General features: G+C 42.6%; 1 protein-coding gene across 1 annotated transcript in view; it reads right to left on the bottom strand.

Moving 5' to 3' along the window:
• Positions 1-1,086: 1,086 nt before the first annotated feature.
• dok4 (docking protein 4) overlaps positions 1,087-20,173 on the bottom strand; it is a 118,099-nt gene continuing 99,012 nt past the window's right edge. The window contains exons 6-7 of the mRNA XM_036133064.1: positions 8,944-9,082; positions 1,087-1,110 (exon numbers count right to left, since the gene is read on the bottom strand). Of these exons, the coding sequence (XP_035988957.1) occupies positions 1,087-1,110; positions 8,944-9,082 (163 nt within the window). The remainder of the gene's footprint in view (positions 1,111-8,943; positions 9,083-20,173) is intronic.

Here is a 20,173-nt window from a genome sequence, read left to right as displayed (position 1 = left end):
AATGTAAACCGTATCCTTCCAACGATCAGCCAATTTCCTTTTCCCCCGTTCCCCTTTGTTAGCCATCAAAACTCTGTCTCCATTCTCCAAATAATGTCCCTTAACCTCTCGGTTATACACCTCAGCTTGTCTCAATTGCTGCTTCTCAGCATGCTGCTGAGCCAAAGTCATTGCTTTCCTGAGGTACGTGCCCAATGACTGAACATATTTGTCCATGTCAGCAGTCTCTCCATCTAAGAGAACACTTCCAAACATTACATCACCAGGTAACCTGGGAGTTTGCCCGAACATTAAAAAGAAAGGGGGAAAACCTGTTGTTTAGTGTACTGTGCAATTATAGGCAAAAGTCAAGGTGTTTAGCATCTGAGGCCATTTTTCCTTTGCCAAAGGAAGCAAAGCACGGATCATGCTACCCAGAGTCCGGTTTAGACGTTCAGCCTGTCCATTTCCCGCAGGATGATACGGGGTTGTATGGCTCTTACGAACACCGGCCATCTGGAGTAGCTCGGCAATGAGGGAACTCTCGAAATTTGCCCCTTAGTCAGAGTGAATACAAGCTGGAAACCCGTATATGGAAAAAAATTATTCCATAACACACAAGCCACTAACTTGGCAGACTGATTTGGACATGGGTAAGCACATGCGAGCCTGGTAAAATGGTCTGTCACCACCAGAACGTTGATGGACTTGTTATTGACATCCTCCGCAGACCAGAAGTCAATACAAACCTATTCTAGTGGTGCTGATGTGACAACAGAAACAAGTGGAGCCCTGGCCTTAGGTTCGGGTGCTTTGCTCAAAACACATCTCTTGCAATGACTCACATATTCTTTGACATCGCATTCCATCGAATCCCAGTAAAAGCGTTGTCTGGCAAGCCACATTGTGCACTGCTGACCTTGATGGCCTGCATCGTCATGCACCCCTTTCAACACCTGGCCTCTCAAAGCAACTGGAACCACATATTGGAACACTTTCTTCTTGCTCATCACATGTTTAGAAACACGGTACAACACGCCAAGATGGGTCGCGAGTTTTCCCCACTGTCATAATGTACAGTTTGTTTCCCGCGATTTATGAATGTGCTCACGTCGGGATGGTTGACTTCCCCTGTTCACATAAAAAGAAACCCGGCTGACCACAGGATCCTGACACTGCTTATCATACAGCTCCTCATGAGTGAGGACAGGCAGTGGGCTCTGCCCCACTGGCAACAGTTTCTCCAATTGTTGGGTGTGGCAGGTTGCCCTCATTTTCGCACCTTCACTCCAACAATGGTGAGACTTGAATAAGGCTGACACCTCATCATGAGAAACTCTCCCATTGTTGTCCTTAATGTCCACACTGCCTGTGACAGAGCCCTGAGACGAAGGAATAAGTTTGCGCCTCTCATCCACAAGATTTTACCGCGAAAGGCGAAACATGTTCCGAACATCTTCTGCCAGCAAGCCCCTGACCTCCTCCAACAAAGTGTCATATGGAGTCCTCGTCAACCGGTGCATCATTCTATGCTGAGCAAATGGTTCCCTGCTCAATGCATCTGCCACAACATTTCGCGGCCCTGGAATATACTGAATGTCAAAATCAAAGGGGGCCACTTAGGCCACCCACCTCTGTTCGCAAGCGTCCAGCCTTGGCTTGGTAAGAATGTATTTCAGAGGATTGTTGTCAGTCCAAACAGTAAATTTATGTCCACACAGCCAATGACTAAACTTATCATGAATAGCCCATTTCATGGCGAGAAACTCAAGCCTATGAGCAGGGTATTTGAACTGCGCATTATTCAGGGACTTACTCGCAAAGGCAATGGGCCTGGCAATGTTGTGGCCATCCTGTACCTGTGACAGCACAGCTTCTAATCCAGAAGAGGACGCATCAACAGAGAGCAGGAAAGGCTTTGTAACGTCTGGGTGTGCAAGAAGAACCTGCTCCGTTAATGCAACTTTCAAAGTCCTAAATGCTTCGCTACACTACGGGGTCCAGTCAGCCGCAACAAGCTTACGCGACAAAGCTTGTTTCTTTCGGCCCTTTCCCCTCCGTGGCTTGGCAGTCCCAGTAGTCAGTTGGAATAATGGCTTGGCAATCACAGACCAGTTCTCAGTGTAATGCTGATAATACACCACCATTCCAAGAAAAGAGCGAATCTTCTTAGGAGATGGTGTGGTGCCATCTGGTTCCATAAGATCTGCTTCTGACACACCCACGATTGCCTGCACTTTATCAGGGTCTGTTGCAATTCCGTCTCTCATAACAATGTGACCCAAGAACTTGACTGACTTCCTCAAAAACTGACACTTGGATGGAGACAGCTTTAGGTTATGTTCTCTTAACCGCTGAAACACCATCTCAAGTCTCTGCAGGCTTTCCTCCTCAGACTTGCCAAACACCAGCAAATCGTCCAAGTAACAAAGAAGGCTCAAAAACTTCTGGTCACCAAAAATTGTGAGCATCATTCGCATAAAAGTAGCCGGGCTGTTACACAGACCCTGTGGCATGCGATTATACTCATGCAATCCGAGAGGAGATGAGAAAGCAGTGTATTTCTTATCGTCATGAATGGGGGACATTGTAATATCCCAAAGTCAAATCCATTGAGCTAAAGAATGCATACCTCTGCAAGGATGTCAGCTTGATGCGGTAAAGGGTGCGCATCTTTGACTGTATGGGCGTTCAACCATCTGAACTCCGTACATAGCCTCAACCATTTTTCTTCCAGCAAAGAATGAGTGGAGAAGCATACTCACTGCACGACTTTCTGATAATTTCACGCTCTTCCATATCATCTAAAGTCTCTCTCAACTTTTGATAGGGAGCAGAAGACAGCCTACGATAAGGCAGACGAAAAGGGCGTTCATCTGTAAGTCTGATACGATGGCAGAATTCAGCAGCCTTGCTGCAGTCCAAGTGATGTCTCGAAAACACGTCTTCATACTTCACCACTAAGTCAGTCAGCTTCTATCTCCAATGTTCGTAAACTTCACAGTCGCCAACTGACAGATCCTGCAGCCCCAAATCAGCCAATTTGCCAGCTCCACCTGTTGTATTAACACTGCAACTCGGCTCAGCTGTAAGGCTGCCATGAGAGCTGCCCGCCCTACCCACATTCTGATGTACCCTCATCTCCATACCACCATCAAAATCCTCCAAGGCAATGCATGGATACACGTCAGCTACCTTAGCGTTCCTTCTCAACACAATCTGAGACATAGTAGGATTTATGATCTTCACAGGAAGCCACCCTCCTCCCCAAAGTGGAGTAACTACTCTGCCGACCATCACACTACGGTGCACACACCGTGAAGTACTCGGTTCAACTACAACAGTACTCCCCACAGAGAGTTCAGTCTTAGATGGAAGATGGCCCCATTCCACATGTTCACTCATAGGTTCAAGAGTCATGGCCTTCTTTAGTTTGACAGTTCCAACTTTTTCCGGGATCTCCTCTCCTCAACACCTTTCAAGATTGGCCAAAAATCTGACAAACTGGCTATTTTCATCCAAACAGTTGGAGTCAGGTCTACTCAGTATCCGCCAACAGGCCTTATCAGACAAACTGTTTTATGAATGGTTTCATCACATTTGTGCCAACAATGAGCTCATCAGCCTGACTGTCAACCACCAACACTGGAACCTCATAGTCAAACCCAAAAAGCTTAAGTTTCAGTTCACAGAACCGGAACAGTCTGTTTGCCACCACACCCAACAAGAACAATGTTAGTGGGAGAAATGGCATCTCCCATCACCACTCCTGCCTCACGTAGCTGAGGGATCATGTCTGCACTTACAGATGTAGCCATAGATCCACTATCTAACATCCCCTGCAGCTCAATCATGTTGCCAACTAGTACCGTAGTGTAAAACAGACTGTCACTGAAAATGACAGTTTTATCCTTAGGTACTGTGTTGCAAGCCATCATGTACACAGTCTGAATATCGTCATCCAATTTAGGGGAAACACTACAGAGGCCCACACCATCCCCCGCTAAATGAGGGCCATCTAGTTTTCCTGCGACAAATCAGCCTGTCCTTGACCAATTGGGTGCATTTGAGATTTCTGGGTTTGAGAACAGTGAACACTGATGTGCTCTGGAGAGAAGCATCGAAGCATAACCTGTGCATCCTACAGTGTGACCTGGTGTCATGTTGCTGGTTGCCACAAACCTGACATTCCCGTGAGCGTCTAGAGATCTGCTTATTGGACCTGTTGCTTATAGCCTGTGAGTTACTGATCAGAACAGTCTCCAGCAGACTCAAGACCCTGTCCATTGTGGTGTTTTCAATTATTGTTTTGGAACACTCTGGGTCCGGAACACATCTAGAAGTGGGCAACACAGTTTGTTCATTAAGAGCCACCCCCTTGTGTGAAAGCTCGGTAACCAGCACTTTCTGTTTCCCACGGTTCCGAACAACCATCTGATCCCTTAAATACTCATCCAAATGGTTTTGCACTTCATTAGCTGTCCAGTCGCGAGAATGCTTGGTTTTAAAAACCAGGGCCAGCTCTCTGTCAGGACAATGGCGAATTGACATGAGCACCGGTGGTGAACTCAGGTCAGTCATTGGTTCCCCTTTACTAGCCAAGCACCTTTCAGCAACCTCTGCAGCTTTGTTAAGCCGGATCCAATAATCCAGAGGTCCCTCGTTTGTGTATGGTGTGCTAGCATAGAAGTCAGCTAGAGGTAGATCTGAACTGACGGTGTTACCAAAATGTTGCCTGAGAATGCTAAAGATAGCGGAGACATCGGTAGCATTTGCAGTACTACGCATCCAAACTATAGTGACATCTCTTGGCCTCCCCATCAATCTGTTCATAACCACTTCAACTTGTTCAGCAGTAGTGGAGGGTTTCTGTCTAAGGTAGGCCTGCATGAGGTCTTCCCACTCAAAAACAGAACATTTATCAGATTTGTCACCCTGAAGTGAGGCGGAACATCAACATCAGAGCGCAACACAAGATTAAGATTTGATGCATCAATAACAGTAGTGCAACCTTGAAATGACTGTGAAGTGTTCATGTTGTGATCCGGGGGGTTGAGACGGGTGGAGACTCCGAAGTGGCGTTCTGCATCAAGGACATTTTGATGGACTCTCCTATTTCTGACCCAATGCACCTGATTAGATCAGTTAATTAGGTGTAGGCAGCTTCTTCGTCAGGTGTAAACACATGAGAGGATGAAAGAGTCACTGAGCTCAAGCCCGGAGTGAAACTTAAAGTTTGACTAGCCAGATCATCAAACCCCGTTTTCCTCCCAGACCCAGAAAGGTTTGAAGAAAACCCTGGAGTTTCTGGAGTAGACTGCATAGCAGCTGCTAGCCGCAAAACCCCTCTTCCCCTACCCATGGATAATTCCCTATGTGAACATAAAGGAGATGATTGTGGATTTTAGGAGAAACAGGATTAGATCAAACTCTGTTTCCATCATGGGAGAAGAAGTGGAGGTGGTTGAGGAATATAAATTACTCGGTGTTCATCTAGAAAACAGACTGAACTGGAGACTCAACAGTGATGCCATCTACCAAAAAGGACAGCGCAGAATGTACTTTTAGAGGAAGCTAAGATCCTTCAAGGTTTGCAGCAAGATGTTTCATATCTTCTAAGTCTGTTATTGAGATCGTCATCTCCTCTGCCATCTTCTGTTGGGGCAGCAGCATCAGAGCCAGGGACCTAAAAAGGCTCAAGAACCTGATAAAGAAAGCGGGTTCTGTTCTGGAGACGACTTGGGAACCTCTGGAGACGATGATGCAAAGAATAATTTTGGATAAAATCAAGAAAATTATGGACAATCTTGATAACAATGTCTTCATGACATTGTCATTGGATAACAGAGTCAGGTTGGTTGTAAAACGGACTGCTACAGCAGATCTTTCCTGCCCACAGCCATCACCACCTATAATAACTTCTTGACCAAATGAGTTACATCAACATTTAATTTTCCGTCGGGATAAATAAATTATTTCTTAATTGAATTTTGAATTGAATCAAATGCAAAGAAGAAACCCACTGAATTCGCATATAATATATATATATATATATATATATATATATATATATATAATATTAGAGACCTAAGTTTTAAATTATTACAGGGCTTATTGCAACAACAAAAAAATAGACTTATTGCAAAAATACCTGCTTCTTTTCTAAAGTTGGAAAGTCAATCATCCTGCTGTAATTAGACATGCTATCTAGTGACAGTTTCACTTACCTGCCATTCCAGTCTCCTCACTCATTCTGCAGGCTAGGTCTTTCTGGACTTGTCTCTGTAGTAATAATTGGTTAAGTCATACAACTCAGGCGGACCACAGACCGCCATTATCAGCTTGTGTTAAGTGACTACAGCTTCATCTCCACTGCAGTCCTTCACCCCACATCACAGCCACATCCAGTTTCTGATTGGTTGTCGCAACGCAACAAGACACAAACGTTCAGATTTTTCAACTCCAGCCACTGTCGCTTTGCAATCATCACAGGCAGACCCGGCTGCAGAAACAAATCACAGGGGGGGCATTCCATTTTTTTAGGGGGGCACACTTTTAAAAGTTTTTTATTACTTATTTATTACTTATTATATATATATATATATATATATATATATATATATATATATATATATATATATATATATATATATAGCAATAGTGTAGTCAGTTTTGTCAAATTAGGCAGGCTTCACACCAAGTAGGCATTTGAACACAAAAGCCTAATTTTTGTTCCAATTAGCTGGAACAAAAATAGTTAATGGGCAGGTTGTAAAAAAATTGGGAAGCTTTTCACAACATTTGTTGGGCTTTTAGAAAGAATTACTAACAAAATATATCAAAATAGTTGTCAACGTCGGACAGGAAACCAAAACATTTTAATAAAATGCCATCTCCTACAACTCATACTGGTCAATTTATTTTTTTAAATAAGTCGAATCTGTCGATCTGACATCATCATTGAATAGTAGTTATAATGAATAATATTGATTGGTATGATAAAACAAGAAAAGAATAATGGTTAATTAAGTGTTTGGTCAGTGTAAACGCCCAGGAGGGGTTGAGTTCTACTTATCAACTTAAAAATATTTCATGACTGCATGTAAGAGATATGTTTAATTGACCTATACTGAGAGAAATTAAGTTTATATTAAGGTAGATTTACAACTCATGTTGGGAAGCTATTTATAAATAATTTTTTTCCGGTTGATATATCATGATTGTTAAAGAGATTGTGTGTGTTATGTGGTTGTCTGATTGCATATTTTGTTCAGAGGCCGTATGCCGTTTTTTTCTTTGCTTCAGTGCAGTTGTGTGCTAATGGCATATTCTTATGTTTAATAGTTCTTATGTGTTTAATAGTTCTGTGCTTTTAACGTGAGAGTTTGAGATTTGGGCTTGTTTTTTTCTTTTAAGTTGGGCAGGTTTTATGTTGGGTTAGTGGAAACTATCAGTGAGATAGGGTAACCTGTAGTGCTGTGTCTTGACTCAAAGTCCAGCATAAGCTACACGCTTATTAGCATGAGATCAGGCTGAACACTGACTGAAGTAAATATTCACACTAAAAGAGGTTCTGTAATTACAGCAGGTATGGAGCGCAAGGAGCAGAACAAAGCAGAGTTCCCTTCTGTCTGCAAGTAACCCAAGTTTCTCCAGTTTGGCAGTAGATCTGCTCCTGGTGCTGCTAACTGTCCTAGCTAATCCTCCTAGCGTCAATGTTTACTCCACTTTAGACTTCAGTGCTGACATTTCAAACAGTAATTAATCGCGCTGCTTCCAGCTCGCTCTTGTCTGCTTCGTATTCACTTCTTGTAATTGTTTGGTAATCAGACCAAATTTCCATCCCGCTCTACCGACACCGACGGTGACCACAGCCGAACACCACGTCGGCGACTGAAGGCTATAACTCAGTGTCCCGCCCCACTCCATCTGTGATTGGCTAGCATGTTGCCTTCAGTCGTTGATTTGATTGGTTAAATTGTATGATTGACACATCAAAGATAGTACTAAAAGGACGATGGCCACTCCGAGGTATATATATAAAAACAAAAGACAGCTTCCAGTCCAGGGCGGGCACAGCTGGCTCACAGGGCGGGCACGGCCCCCCAATGCCCGCCCATGCCGCCGGGTCTGATCACAGGTGTTGTATCACTCTGGCTTCACTTTAATCAACAAAATTGCTCATTTTGCATCACTAGAAGCTGGTCTGTTGCCTCACTTTGTGTTGCCTCGCCCTTGTGTTGTACTTGTATAGAGATATCATGTAAATCAGTTTGTTAAGGCTGTCAAAGTCACGTCCAGTGTGAACGCACCTTGATATAGAGGCCACTTCTAATTATTACAAATGCATGAATTTAGTATGTTATTTATGCACACCAGGGCTAATAATAGCTTGCTCTGCCAGAAAAAAGTCAAGCTCAAAAATTTACTTCACATTCAAAAACAAATCCAAGACACTACAACTGCCAACTCGCAAAAGTTACAAGTGACTTTAGAGAAAAACAAGCCCAAAGTCGTTTATAATATGAAGACTATGCAACACTGAAGCTCACTCTAACACCTCTCATGGAAAGTATGATGTTTTCATTCCGCTCAGAAAAAGCCACATAAATAGTCTACCTGCACAGATGTTGCAGTCTCTGGTGTTAGTTCTGGACATTCAAGTGTTGGCTCGTCCTTTCCACGGACAAAATGTAGTCCCCATTTTACCAGTAAAGTGAGGACTTTGATGTAAAGTGAGGACCTTTGTTTGGTTCCCAATTTTTTCTGGGCTGGGGGTTTGGTTTAGGACTAAGGTGTCAATAAGGTTTAGGTGACGTATATACTGATAAACGTTAGGGTCAGGGCAAGGCCATAGAATGGCATGAAAATTTATGGAAGTCAAGGCATGGTCCTCACTGTATTTTAAACAAGGATGTGTGTGTGTGTGTGTGTGTGTGTGTGCGCGTGTGTTTGTGTGCTCACCCTCCTTTTTTTCTCAATCTCCAGCAGGACCTTTTTGCTCTGCTCAGCAATCGCCAGTGTAGAGGAGTGGACTCGCTGGTAGATCTGCTCGCCCTCTTTGGTCTGGAAGGTGTAGAGGCCTTCACCACCATCACACATCCTGCACACAATGTCAAATCTATATTGAACCAGGTTATAAAACATGACTGGCTAATGTACTGGATGTTTAGCAGTCATTTTAGATAATCCAGTTCTGCAATTTATGCACTTCCCTCATTTAAAACAACAAAAAACATTAAATCACTATTTAGATGTTTGTATATTTAAAAGGCATATCATCCACAATTCATGATTGCTTCCTGTCCCTTTTAGCTCTTAAAGTATTTTACCTGTAATGTGTGTCTTCCTTATTTTCAATGCAAATTTCCTCCACTTTTCTTTCCCAACTGACATTTTTTTGGCTAACTGTATGTTGCTTTGTTTTTTGGAATACTTTTCAATTTTAGAACTAGCTAAGTGGGAACAACCAACATGTTCAGCCACATTTAGTCTAAACAATACTTTTATTTCACATTTCCACAGACACACATGCAAACACCAATGGGTGAGGGTGAGATGTCCAAGAGTCTGATGGCCTACAGCTCCTGGAGGTGTGGCTGTGGGAGCTACGTGGGCTCCGGTGGTCATCCATATCTCTTGACCACCCAGTCTTGAGCGTCTATCAAATAGAAGATTTAAATTTTTGACATTGACTATTTGCACACTCACGGAACGTTCATCTGATATATTCATCTAGCAGCACAGTGATCTACATCATCTGCAAAGGAACTGGTATCTGTCTTTGAACATTAATCTTAAACTATTTGTACGCTTTTCTCTTCTCATGAAGGGTTGCTGACATAAAGAAGTGAAAACATCATGTCTTGTTGTGTCTACGTGTTATGTGTAATACAGTATATGCATCCTGCACCCTTGTCTCAGCAAAATTTAACTATTGTAACACAGTGATAAAGATTCTTGATTTTGGTTTCTGTTTGCCTGGGAGTGCTGCAGCCTTCTGGAATTGTGTCCACCTCTCCTTTGTAGCTCTTGGGTGCTGTGGGTTGCAGGTCTTCCACTGTTTAGCCACTCTTACAACTGTGTACATCCAGGTGACAAACTTATCATTTATAGCCACTCAATACAAACATTTGTTTCCACACCTAGCTCACGCACCAACACTCAAACAATAGAGACACAGGATAGATACATTTGCAATATGTGGGGGTTTCTTTAGAAACATTTACATATCCAAATACATTTTAAAGTACTATTTAAATTGATCACAAATATTTTGTGGTAAAATTATTACAATAGAAACAATGAAATGGGCTGTGACAGACTGGCAACCTGTCCAGGGTGTAACCCGCCTCTCGCCCAGTGAACGTTGGAGATGGGCACCAGCAACTCCTGCTGCGACCCCATGAGGAATTAAGCGGGTCAGAAAATGGATGGATGGATGGATGGATGAAATAAAAGTTCACTAAACAACAAGGATAAAGGAAAGCAAAGAATCAAGGATATTCATAATCTTAATGTGTTACAATATTTACGTTTTGGTGAGACAATGACTTAGAATCCAAATAAATTAGCCTACACTTAACACACAAGCACATCAAGACATAATGTTTTCACACTTTTGTTTTTAGTTGCAACAACACTTCCAGAGAAACGTAAACGCTAATACACCCCAACGTTTTTTGGCAATAATAAACTGTTAACATTGTTGTCTTACAGTGCCGTCTACATAGCCTGGTCATTATTTTGACAAATTAGTGCATCCTTGATGAAATCCTGCTTTTCAGTTCAGTTCAGTTTATTCGAACAACAAAACAATATAAAATGTGTAAATACAACACAACACAATGAATACATAAACCATAATAAATTGTTCGAAAAGGAATGGGACGAAGTATAAACTTTTAAGTTTCCCATCCCTAGTGATTCTGTCCAACATTGTCCATGTGGCTCTCTCCTAGGGTCAAACGGTGGTCTTACATTGAATTTCAAATCCGTATTGCTATTGGTTCAAAGGTTTTTGTGACATCATTTGGAAAAACTGACGTTAGTAATTCTGCTGCGGGGTATAAAAGCAGATCGGTCTTTAAAAAAAAACACAGCTCTGTATTGTTCCACTGTAGAAAGCACTGTTGCACTTTTCAGAACCCTTTAGTGACTTTTTTTCTTAAAAAAAGTGACTAGCAACAAATATAGTGATTTATTATGTGTCATTGGTGAATTTACGTGAAAGCATCGATTGTTCTGCAGTAACTGTCTTGAGACAGCAGCGAGTCCTGGTGGGAGCTCTTCCTATTTTCCTTGATCCTGTCCTCCACTTCCTTAGCAACACCGGCTTCTGCCATTGCTGAGTCAGCGTCTTGAGCCAGCGGCTCAAACTAATAAGGCTCTGGACCACGGGGCTCCACAAAGCCTCCCTCAACCTTCGATTGACAAGGGGGGTGAAAATCCTCCACCTCAAAAGACCGAACTCTGCTCACTCTTCATGACTCAAAATGGCAGATCAAGCTAGTTACTGCTCCAACTGCTCTGTCATTTGATACCCTCATGCACGCAGCAACATACTGTGCAATTTAGATCTGCAAGCTGCAGAACTGTGCAGTTTGCACAAATGTACAAACAGATATGCGCCAAGAAACCGAAGTGTGCAAATACATATTTGTATGTGAGAAACAGTGTAAATAATTCTCATCAGCTCAAGAGCCTATGGAACCAGCAATGTGTAATATGGAACAGACTATGAACTGGGCTGGTGTTATATTCATTCTCAGCAGGGGGCGATAGCCCTCACAGCTTTGAGAAAAGGACTGTTTTTAAGTCCAATAGCTTTTTAGAATTGTTTACCTGATGGAAGTGGAGGAAACCGTGCCTTTACTGGATGAGTGGAATTTATGGCTATACCTCTGGACCTTTTCTTGACTCATGCAGCAAAAACCATGTCTAGATATTGTAGACTGCACCCTACAATCCCCTGTTCTGACCTCACCACCAATGCTAAATCCTTCCTGTCCTGTACCGTAACAACCCTGTTATCACGCTGTCACGCTGAGACACAAAAAGCTTTTTATTGTACCGCTATAAAAGTTTATTTGTAGCTAAATAGAATGTTCTTTCCGTTTCAGATTCCTGACAAAGTAGAGCTGTGGTTGGGCCTTCTTCACCAGGTGGGAGGTGTTCACAGTCCGGGAGAGGTCAGAGTAAATGTGAATGCACAGGGGCCTTTTGCTTTCCACATGTTCCACTGCATCTATGCACAGAGGAACATGTCCAGTCTTGCTGGACCTCCTGCAGTCCACTATCACTTCCTTGGTTTTGCTGGTGTTCAGGATGAGGTAATTCTTGGAGCACCACTGTGTCAGATTGTGGAGCTCCTCTCTGTAGGGGGTTTCATCATTGTTAGATATGAGACCCACCACAGTGGTGTCTTCTACAAGCTTCACAACTATAACATAGAAAAATTACATCATGGAGGTTATGGATAAATGTCAGATTGATTAAAGAACATTTGATAGAGAATTGGGTCTCGTGAAGGTCAACGTTATGAAGCACTTTAATTAGCCAAAACCTTAAAGAAATGTAATCACTTATATACCAGCCTAATCAGTCTTAATGGATCTGAGGTGGATTCCGATCATCTAAAGGAAGCGGTAAAGTTTTCTGTCACCTGTAAAGTTTCCTGAGCCTTCAAGTGGTCTCTCACTTTGGGTCAATAGGCTGCACAATAATGGAAAAGACTGCTGACTGACACGACTATACAGACCTTTCAAATAAATAAAAAAAATGGCCATAAACCAACTTAAATCTTAAACAAAAGTCCGCACAGCGGTTAATTGTTTTGTCTACCATCACATTCCTCTCCCTGATTTTTGTGACAAGGTATGTAAAAGTTTTTGATATATAAATAATACAGCAAGGACTATATTTGGTATGATATACCTCCCTTTGCAGTATGTCGATCTGAATTTCAACACAGAGCACAGGAATTCCGATTGCAGTTTCAAACGGCGGATAAGGATGTCATCTGACGTTTAAAACAGCAATTTTTAAATATTACATGATGCTACAGGTTTTTGGAGCTGTTGAAAGCAGTTATGGGGGAAATAACAGGTGATTCTCAGGCTTTGTGGATTTCACAGATATAGCATACATAGATATGGATGGGACTGATAAAGGAAATAGTCAGTTATCCATGTACACATGGATAAACTTGTGCTCCATGCTATTCCACAATCTGGTAGATCAGCGGTTCCCAAACTTTTTTAGTCGCGCACCCCCTTCTATGTCCCAAGAGGGTTGACGCACCTCCAACCTTCAAAAAAAATGTTTTATAGCTATATTAAGCGCCATGTTTAATCATGCTCAAGTGACCAGAACACACATAATGTCATGGTTTAAGGTGTTTGGCCTACATGCAGGACACACTCAGGAGACAAAGGGTTCAAAGGTTTAAATGCTTTATTTAGGAAGGGGGCAGGTTACTTGTCGGAGTCCTCCGGTGAATACTGACGAGAAAGGGCGTTGGGTTTAGTATTCTTGGAGCTGATATGTAGGAGATGGATAGGTTAAACCTGGAGAAGAACAGGGACCAGTGGGCTTGTCTGGAGTTTAGGCATTTAGCGGATTGGAGGTTCGCTAAGTTCTTGTGGTCAGTCCAGATCAGAATGGGTTGTTCGGTGCCCTCTCACCAATGGCACCATTCTTCGAGGGCCAGTTTAATGGCTAATAGTTCCCTGTCCCCTACATCGTAATTTCATTCAGCGGGGGAAAGGCGTCAGAAGAAGTAGGCACAAGGGTGAAGCTTATGGTCTGTGTCAGGTTTCCGGGAAAGAATGGCCCCAACCCCAGTGTCCGAAGCATTGATCTCCAGGGCGAATTGTTTGAGGGTCGTGTACAAGGATGGGTGCTTGGGAGGACCTTTCTTTTAACTCTAGGAAGACAGAGTTGGCCTCTGGGTTCCAGGCAAACGCAGACTTAGTGAACGTTAGGGCGTGTAGCGGGGTGGCAATCTGGCTGTCGTTATGGTTGAAGCGCCGTTAGAAGTTTGCAAAACCGAGGAAGAGCTGGAGCAGTTTCCGGGAGTCTGGCACAGGTCAGTTGATGACGGCCTTGATCTTGTCCGGGGACATCATTCACGAGGGCTTGGAAGACGGCGGGGGGCATTAAAAAGTCCAAACGGCATGACTAAGTATTCAAAATGCCCCATGGGAGTCTTGAAAGCAGTTTTTCACTCATCCCCTTGTCGGATTCTCACTAAGTGGTACGTGTTCCGTAGGTCTAATTTAGTGAAAATAGTGGCGTCCTGAACCACTTCAAATGCCAAAGAGATGAGGGGAAGTGGGCACTTATTCTTAACCATGATCTGGTTTAGCCCCCAGTAATCTATACAGGGGCAGAGAGATCCGTCCTTCTTACCCATGAAGAAGAAACCGGCCCCCAGTGGGAAGGAAGAAAAACAGATAAGTATGGCAGCTAAGGATTCGTTAATATAATTCTCAAGAGCTTGCTGTTTGGCCCAAGAGATTTTGTAAAGTCGGCTGGCGGGTAATGGTGCACCGGGCAGCAGGTCTATTGCACAATCGTAGGCCCGATGGGGAGGTAATAATTTTGCCTTACTTTTGCTGAAAACTAGCCTCAGGTCTGGGCATTGTTCGGGGACCTGATCGAGTTCAACGGGCTCATTCTCCTCAGGAACCCCCGGAGACGGACTGGGGGAACGCCGGATTGTAGACAACGAGAATGGTGATTAAGGGACCAGGATTCGAGTGTGCGACAATGATTGAAGTAGAGGCCACAAGCTAGGTGCGCATATACACAATTGGTCCTGTAAAATGACCATGGCTGTTCGTCCCATCATCTACTCGAGATCTTTTCTGTTGATTTTTTGGCCGAAATATGATGAAATACTTTATTGAATTTTCATGGTACCACACATTCTCATTCATACTTGTTAGCTAGCAGGTGCTCTTTCAGGTAGCTAGCTAGATCCAATAGGTTAGACTATTGTTTTTAAACTTGCACCATCTACTGTTGGGACTCAGGAGTGGGTATTAGTTTACTTTAACCGCTTCAAGCGGAAAACGTAATAATACTCTTTAAAAACAAGCAACAAAAAATTTTATCAACAAATGTGAAGGACATAAGACATGCCTTAATATACACTTTTAAAAATCTATAATATTACTTATTTGGACCAGAGGAGGGGAGGAATGTATCCCCCAGGGATAAAACATAAATGACCAGAGGGGGGGGGGGGCATCACAAACAAAGGAGGGGGGGTAAATCCTCCCCATCCCCCCAGCAAATCGCACCCAGCATATATAGCACAATGCATATATTTTATCCTAAAATGAAGCATAGAAGATTTCTTCTAAATAAATACATTTTATCATTTTATGACACCTAAGCACCAGACCGATGTTTTGCTGCTAAAACTTTATTTTAGGACGAACACAACAGTAGCCCGCCAGTCCCCCGGACCACCACTCCTCCCCCGGAAGCCACACATTTCTTCTGGTATAACCCGAAAACAATCTAACTTAAAGAAACATTAAGTGTGCAACAGCACTTAGCAATAAAGTTACAGATCATTACGATACATTTTTATTTATTTATTAAATTTAGTTTTTGATTTTAATTTTTACAAAGGAAATGTTTATTGCGCATCTTTATGATGTGGGGGAAAAACACTGTCAGACTGTCATTACATTTTTCATCTTGCGCACCCCCTAGTGGCAGCTCACGCACCCCCAGGGGTACACACACCACCTTTTGGGAATCCCTGTGGTAGATAATACTCAGTTGTGACTGTAACTCATTAATATATATGCAAATGATAATTCTACCTTGAGAGCATTCAATATATGACTCTTAACCATAATTCCTTGCCTTTTGTTCACACCCCTTGACTCCTTGGCCGAACCTACTTCTGATCTTATTATCCTTCCGCAGTCAGTCCCGCACTAGCTATTTAGTGTTACAATAAAACAAATCATGAACCCAACCATCTTCTAAGACATATTCATATAAAATCAGATCTATAAGGTCTCACATATTCTGTCCATTAAGACCTGGGGTCCGTTCACAAAGCAAGTAGAACTATGAAATCAGGCGAAACTCCGAGTTTTCCGTTTTAAGATGAGAGGTTACTCAACCTCTGTTACCGCTGTAACATCCTCCCTAGAACTAACCTGGTTAGGACCAGGTTTTTATCAATGAACTCGGAGTGTCTCTGCCCTCCTTAAAGCCACTCACACATTTCATTTCCTGATTCAGCCAGGAGGGTTCTGTCGTAGTTCTGTGCAGTACAGTAAAAACTTCAGTGAGTAGGTCCATTATCCACATTAGATGTTAAAAACCTAAACATGTCATGTCCTTTTGCCGAGGATCCAATTGATGAAGCATTAATTCACAGAGAATTAAATATTTGTTAAGAGAGGGTTATCAGACCACATCATGTCATTTGTCTATGATGAACTGAAAATATATAAATCCAATTCCAAATATAGAGCTAGCTCTGACTTTTTTTCAGAGACATTTTCATGCAAGTTAAAAATAAACATGCACCTTTGAAGAAATTCAGGGGGAAGGGGTGAGAATATCCCTGGTACCACCAGATTTGGCAAATGGCATTCATGAGCGTAATAACGCATGGGACAAGGCAAGACAAACTAACTCTGCCAATGATTGGTCTTTTTATTTTAGATGGCTACGAAATAAATGCACTTTGCTTATTAAAAGGGCCAACGCAGAATACGTTTTGTCTGCGACCACTGAAAATCTCAATGATCCACAGAAACTCTGGAAAGTGATCATATCTGTCTGTTAATAAAAAATCAGACTATTCCAACATTTGTACTTAAAGACTCAGTCTCAGTTTATGATCGGACTGAAATCTTGAATTGTTTTAACCAGCATTTTTTATCATCTAGTTCTCTATTTTGATTCAAAAGGGACAACTACCAGATATATTTTTACAGAATCTCCCATGTTTTGTGGAGATCCTTGATGGCATTAATTTTACTATTCTATATGTTTTATTATGTACTTACGCATTACAATTGAAAAGGTGTTAAAGTTTGAGTTTATTCAGACATCAGAGTGTTTTTCCTTTAACCGATGTCTCTCTCCTATGTTACAGAGTGAGGTCTGGTGCAAGAAACAGCCTCACCATAAATCTGCGAGCACTATCGTATCTGTGAGGAATTGCACCCAGCCATCTGGGTATCCTCCCTTTCCAGGTCACTGAATGGTCGATTGTCAAAGTAGTTCTGTATACCTGAAACTGCTAGTTCACGATGTCCAAGGTCACACTAAAGTATGTTTCCCCCTTCCTTAAGCTCTGCAATGAAACTAGGTCCCTCCCTGTTTGAGATAATAAAAGTACAGCAGCAGCAGAGTGAATTTCAGAACAGAGGAGAGATGTAAAGGAATTCATCTCTCTGCTGGTCTCCTTGCAAGATTTAACCCTGTTGTCTCTCTTCTTTCTGTTGTTTAATGAATGTTTTAGGTGTTTAGACCTGACAATCCTTTTAATTTTACTCCTTTTACTTGTCGCAAAGTACATATAGCTTTAAGTACATTAGACAGAAAAAGCATTTGATAGAGTAAACTGGAAATTTGTATTTGCTACTCTACATAAATTTGGTTTTGGCAATTTTTTCATAAATTGGTTAAAAATGTTATACAGTTCTCCAACAGCCTGTGTCAGGACAAATAATCAAATATCTTCCAGTTTTTGTCTACAGAGGGGCACCAGGCAAGGATGCCCTCTTTCTCCATCACTTTTTGCCATCTTTATAGAACCTCTAGCAGCAACAATCAGACAAATAAAAGCTGTAAAAGGTATAAAATGCATGAAAATAGAGCATAAGATTAGTCTGTACGCGGATCCAGCATTCAAACAATTCTCTTTCACAACTAATTAGAATACTAGAATCCTTCTCTAAAGTATCAGATTACTCTTTAAACTGGTCTAAATCTACGGTACTGTCAATTAATTGCTCTCTCGAAAACTCCTTAGATTTACAAATGCAATCAGGAAATATTAAATATTTAGGTATTACTGTGTTGTCTAAATTAACGGATTTACTTAAACTTAACCACACCCCACTTTTAAACAGGATAGAAGAGGACCTTAAAAGATGGAAATCGCTTCCAATTTCACTTATGGGTAGGGTAGCTTCAATACAATGGTCCTACCTAGAATTAATTATTTATTTTCAATGATCCCCAATAAACTATCATCCGACTGGTTTAAATCTCTAGACTCTGGCATTTCTAAATTTCTTTGGAAAGATAAACCCCCACGTATTAGCTTAAAGACAATACAGAAGACTAAAGACAGAGGAGCATTAGATTTGCCTAACTTCCATAACTATTACTTAGCAAATAGGCTACAATACATCTCTAAATGGATAAAAAATAGTCATCTAGATGAGCCTTGGTTAGATATAGAACAGGAAATGTGCAATAATATCATGATTTCAGATTTGCCGTTTATTAGCTCAAATATAAAACGGCATACATGCTTCAAAAATATCAACATTAGTTTTACTCTGACAGCATGGTGGGAGTTCCTTAAAATGACAAAGTCATCCCTTATCCCATGTAGTCGTACACCTATCTGGAATAACCCTGATATCCTACAAAATAATAAAATGATAAACTTTACATACTGGAAGAATAAAGGTATTAAATATCTGGAACATCTACTTGACGGAACCGAGTTCATCAATTTTGCTAAACTAAATATGCAATATGGCATTAGTAAAAATAAATTCTTGGAATATGAACAACTTAAATCTATAATTAGAAATAAATATAAGCATATTAATGGTTGTTTACAAATCCCAACTAATATATTAGAGTTCCTAGATTTACCCCCTCCCCCAAACTACTGTCTAAATCATACAGGACACTGACTAAAATAGATGATTCAATATCTCTTCCTATTATGAAATGGGAAGAGGATTTATCAGTCACCTTTGAACAAAACTTCTGGGCTCTGGGATATGGGATATGTCTAAGAACCTTCAAATTGACTAGAAACACCAACTTACAACTAATACAATACAAAATCCTTCATAGAGTACACTACACAGGACAAAGATTATTCAAATTGGGTTTGGCACAATCTAACATCTGTCCACACTGCATAGGCAATCATCCTGATAATTGTATTCATGCGTTATGGTTATGCACACCAGTCCAGAGGTTCTGGACACAGATATGTAGGGACTTATCAAAGTGCCTGAGCTGTAAAATTACACCTTCCCCATCAGTTTGCTTGCTCAGTAATTTTGAGGAAAGCCCTCTGGAAAATGAGTTTACATGGTTTTCACTGCATTATGTATCGCAAAGAAAACTATTCTCATAAATTGAAAAAGTAAAAAAACCTCATATTAATCTTGAGACAGCATCTGCATCCACATCTGTTCGATCTGTTTGGGCTCCTCTGATCAACACCATCACTTAGTGGAATAGGGGGCGGTGGGTTGCTTCCTGCAGGGCGCAGTGGCTGGATGGAGGGGTTCCTGGGGCTTTGGGGGCACTCGGAGTGGGGTGCCTGGTGGGTCTGACTCCAGGGTCTGTTGCCCCCATCTGGGAAGGGCTTGGGAGGCCTACGGGCGGCCTTCAGCAACCGCTTGCGGCGCTCTTGGGGAGCTGCGTGGTGACGGACGTGGGTTACTGACCTGGTAGCTGTGCTGCCGCTGGGTGGGGCCGGGGTGGGTCTGGGGGCCAGGGTGGGTCTGGGGGCCTGGGGTCCCTGGGGCGCGCCGCCCTCGGGCGGTGCGGGCCACTGTGTCCGGGGTCTTGGCGGGGGTCTGCTATGGGTAGTCAGCGGCTTGCCAGGGTGGGGCTGACGCCTCTGCTCCCCCCAGGAGGGGTGGGGGGCAGCGGTGGCTAGGGTAAGGTGGGGGAGCAAGGGGGTTTATTAGGTATTTAGGGGGTGAGGTGGGGTTCTGGCTGGGTGGCCCGTACGGGTCGTGTTGGCCCCCCCTCTTTGGGGGGCCTGGTCCGGTGGGCGTCTGGTCCGGGGGCGGGGCCGGGAGTCGGGCACAAGGAGTCGTATAGTTGATTTGGGGTAACCCTCCCCCTCCTGTGAGTGTTGGATACGAGTGTTATGTGGCCCCTGGCCCTCAGGGCCCATGGCCGGGACCACCTCTGGCCCTCAGGGCCCATGGCCGGGACCACT

The sequence above is a fragment of the Fundulus heteroclitus genome, unplaced genomic scaffold (assembly GCF_011125445.2).
Source record: "Fundulus heteroclitus isolate FHET01 unplaced genomic scaffold, MU-UCD_Fhet_4.1 scaffold_57, whole genome shotgun sequence".
Taxonomy (NCBI): domain Eukaryota; kingdom Metazoa; phylum Chordata; class Actinopteri; order Cyprinodontiformes; family Fundulidae; genus Fundulus; species Fundulus heteroclitus.
This window is presented reverse-complemented; position numbering and strand designations above follow the sequence as displayed.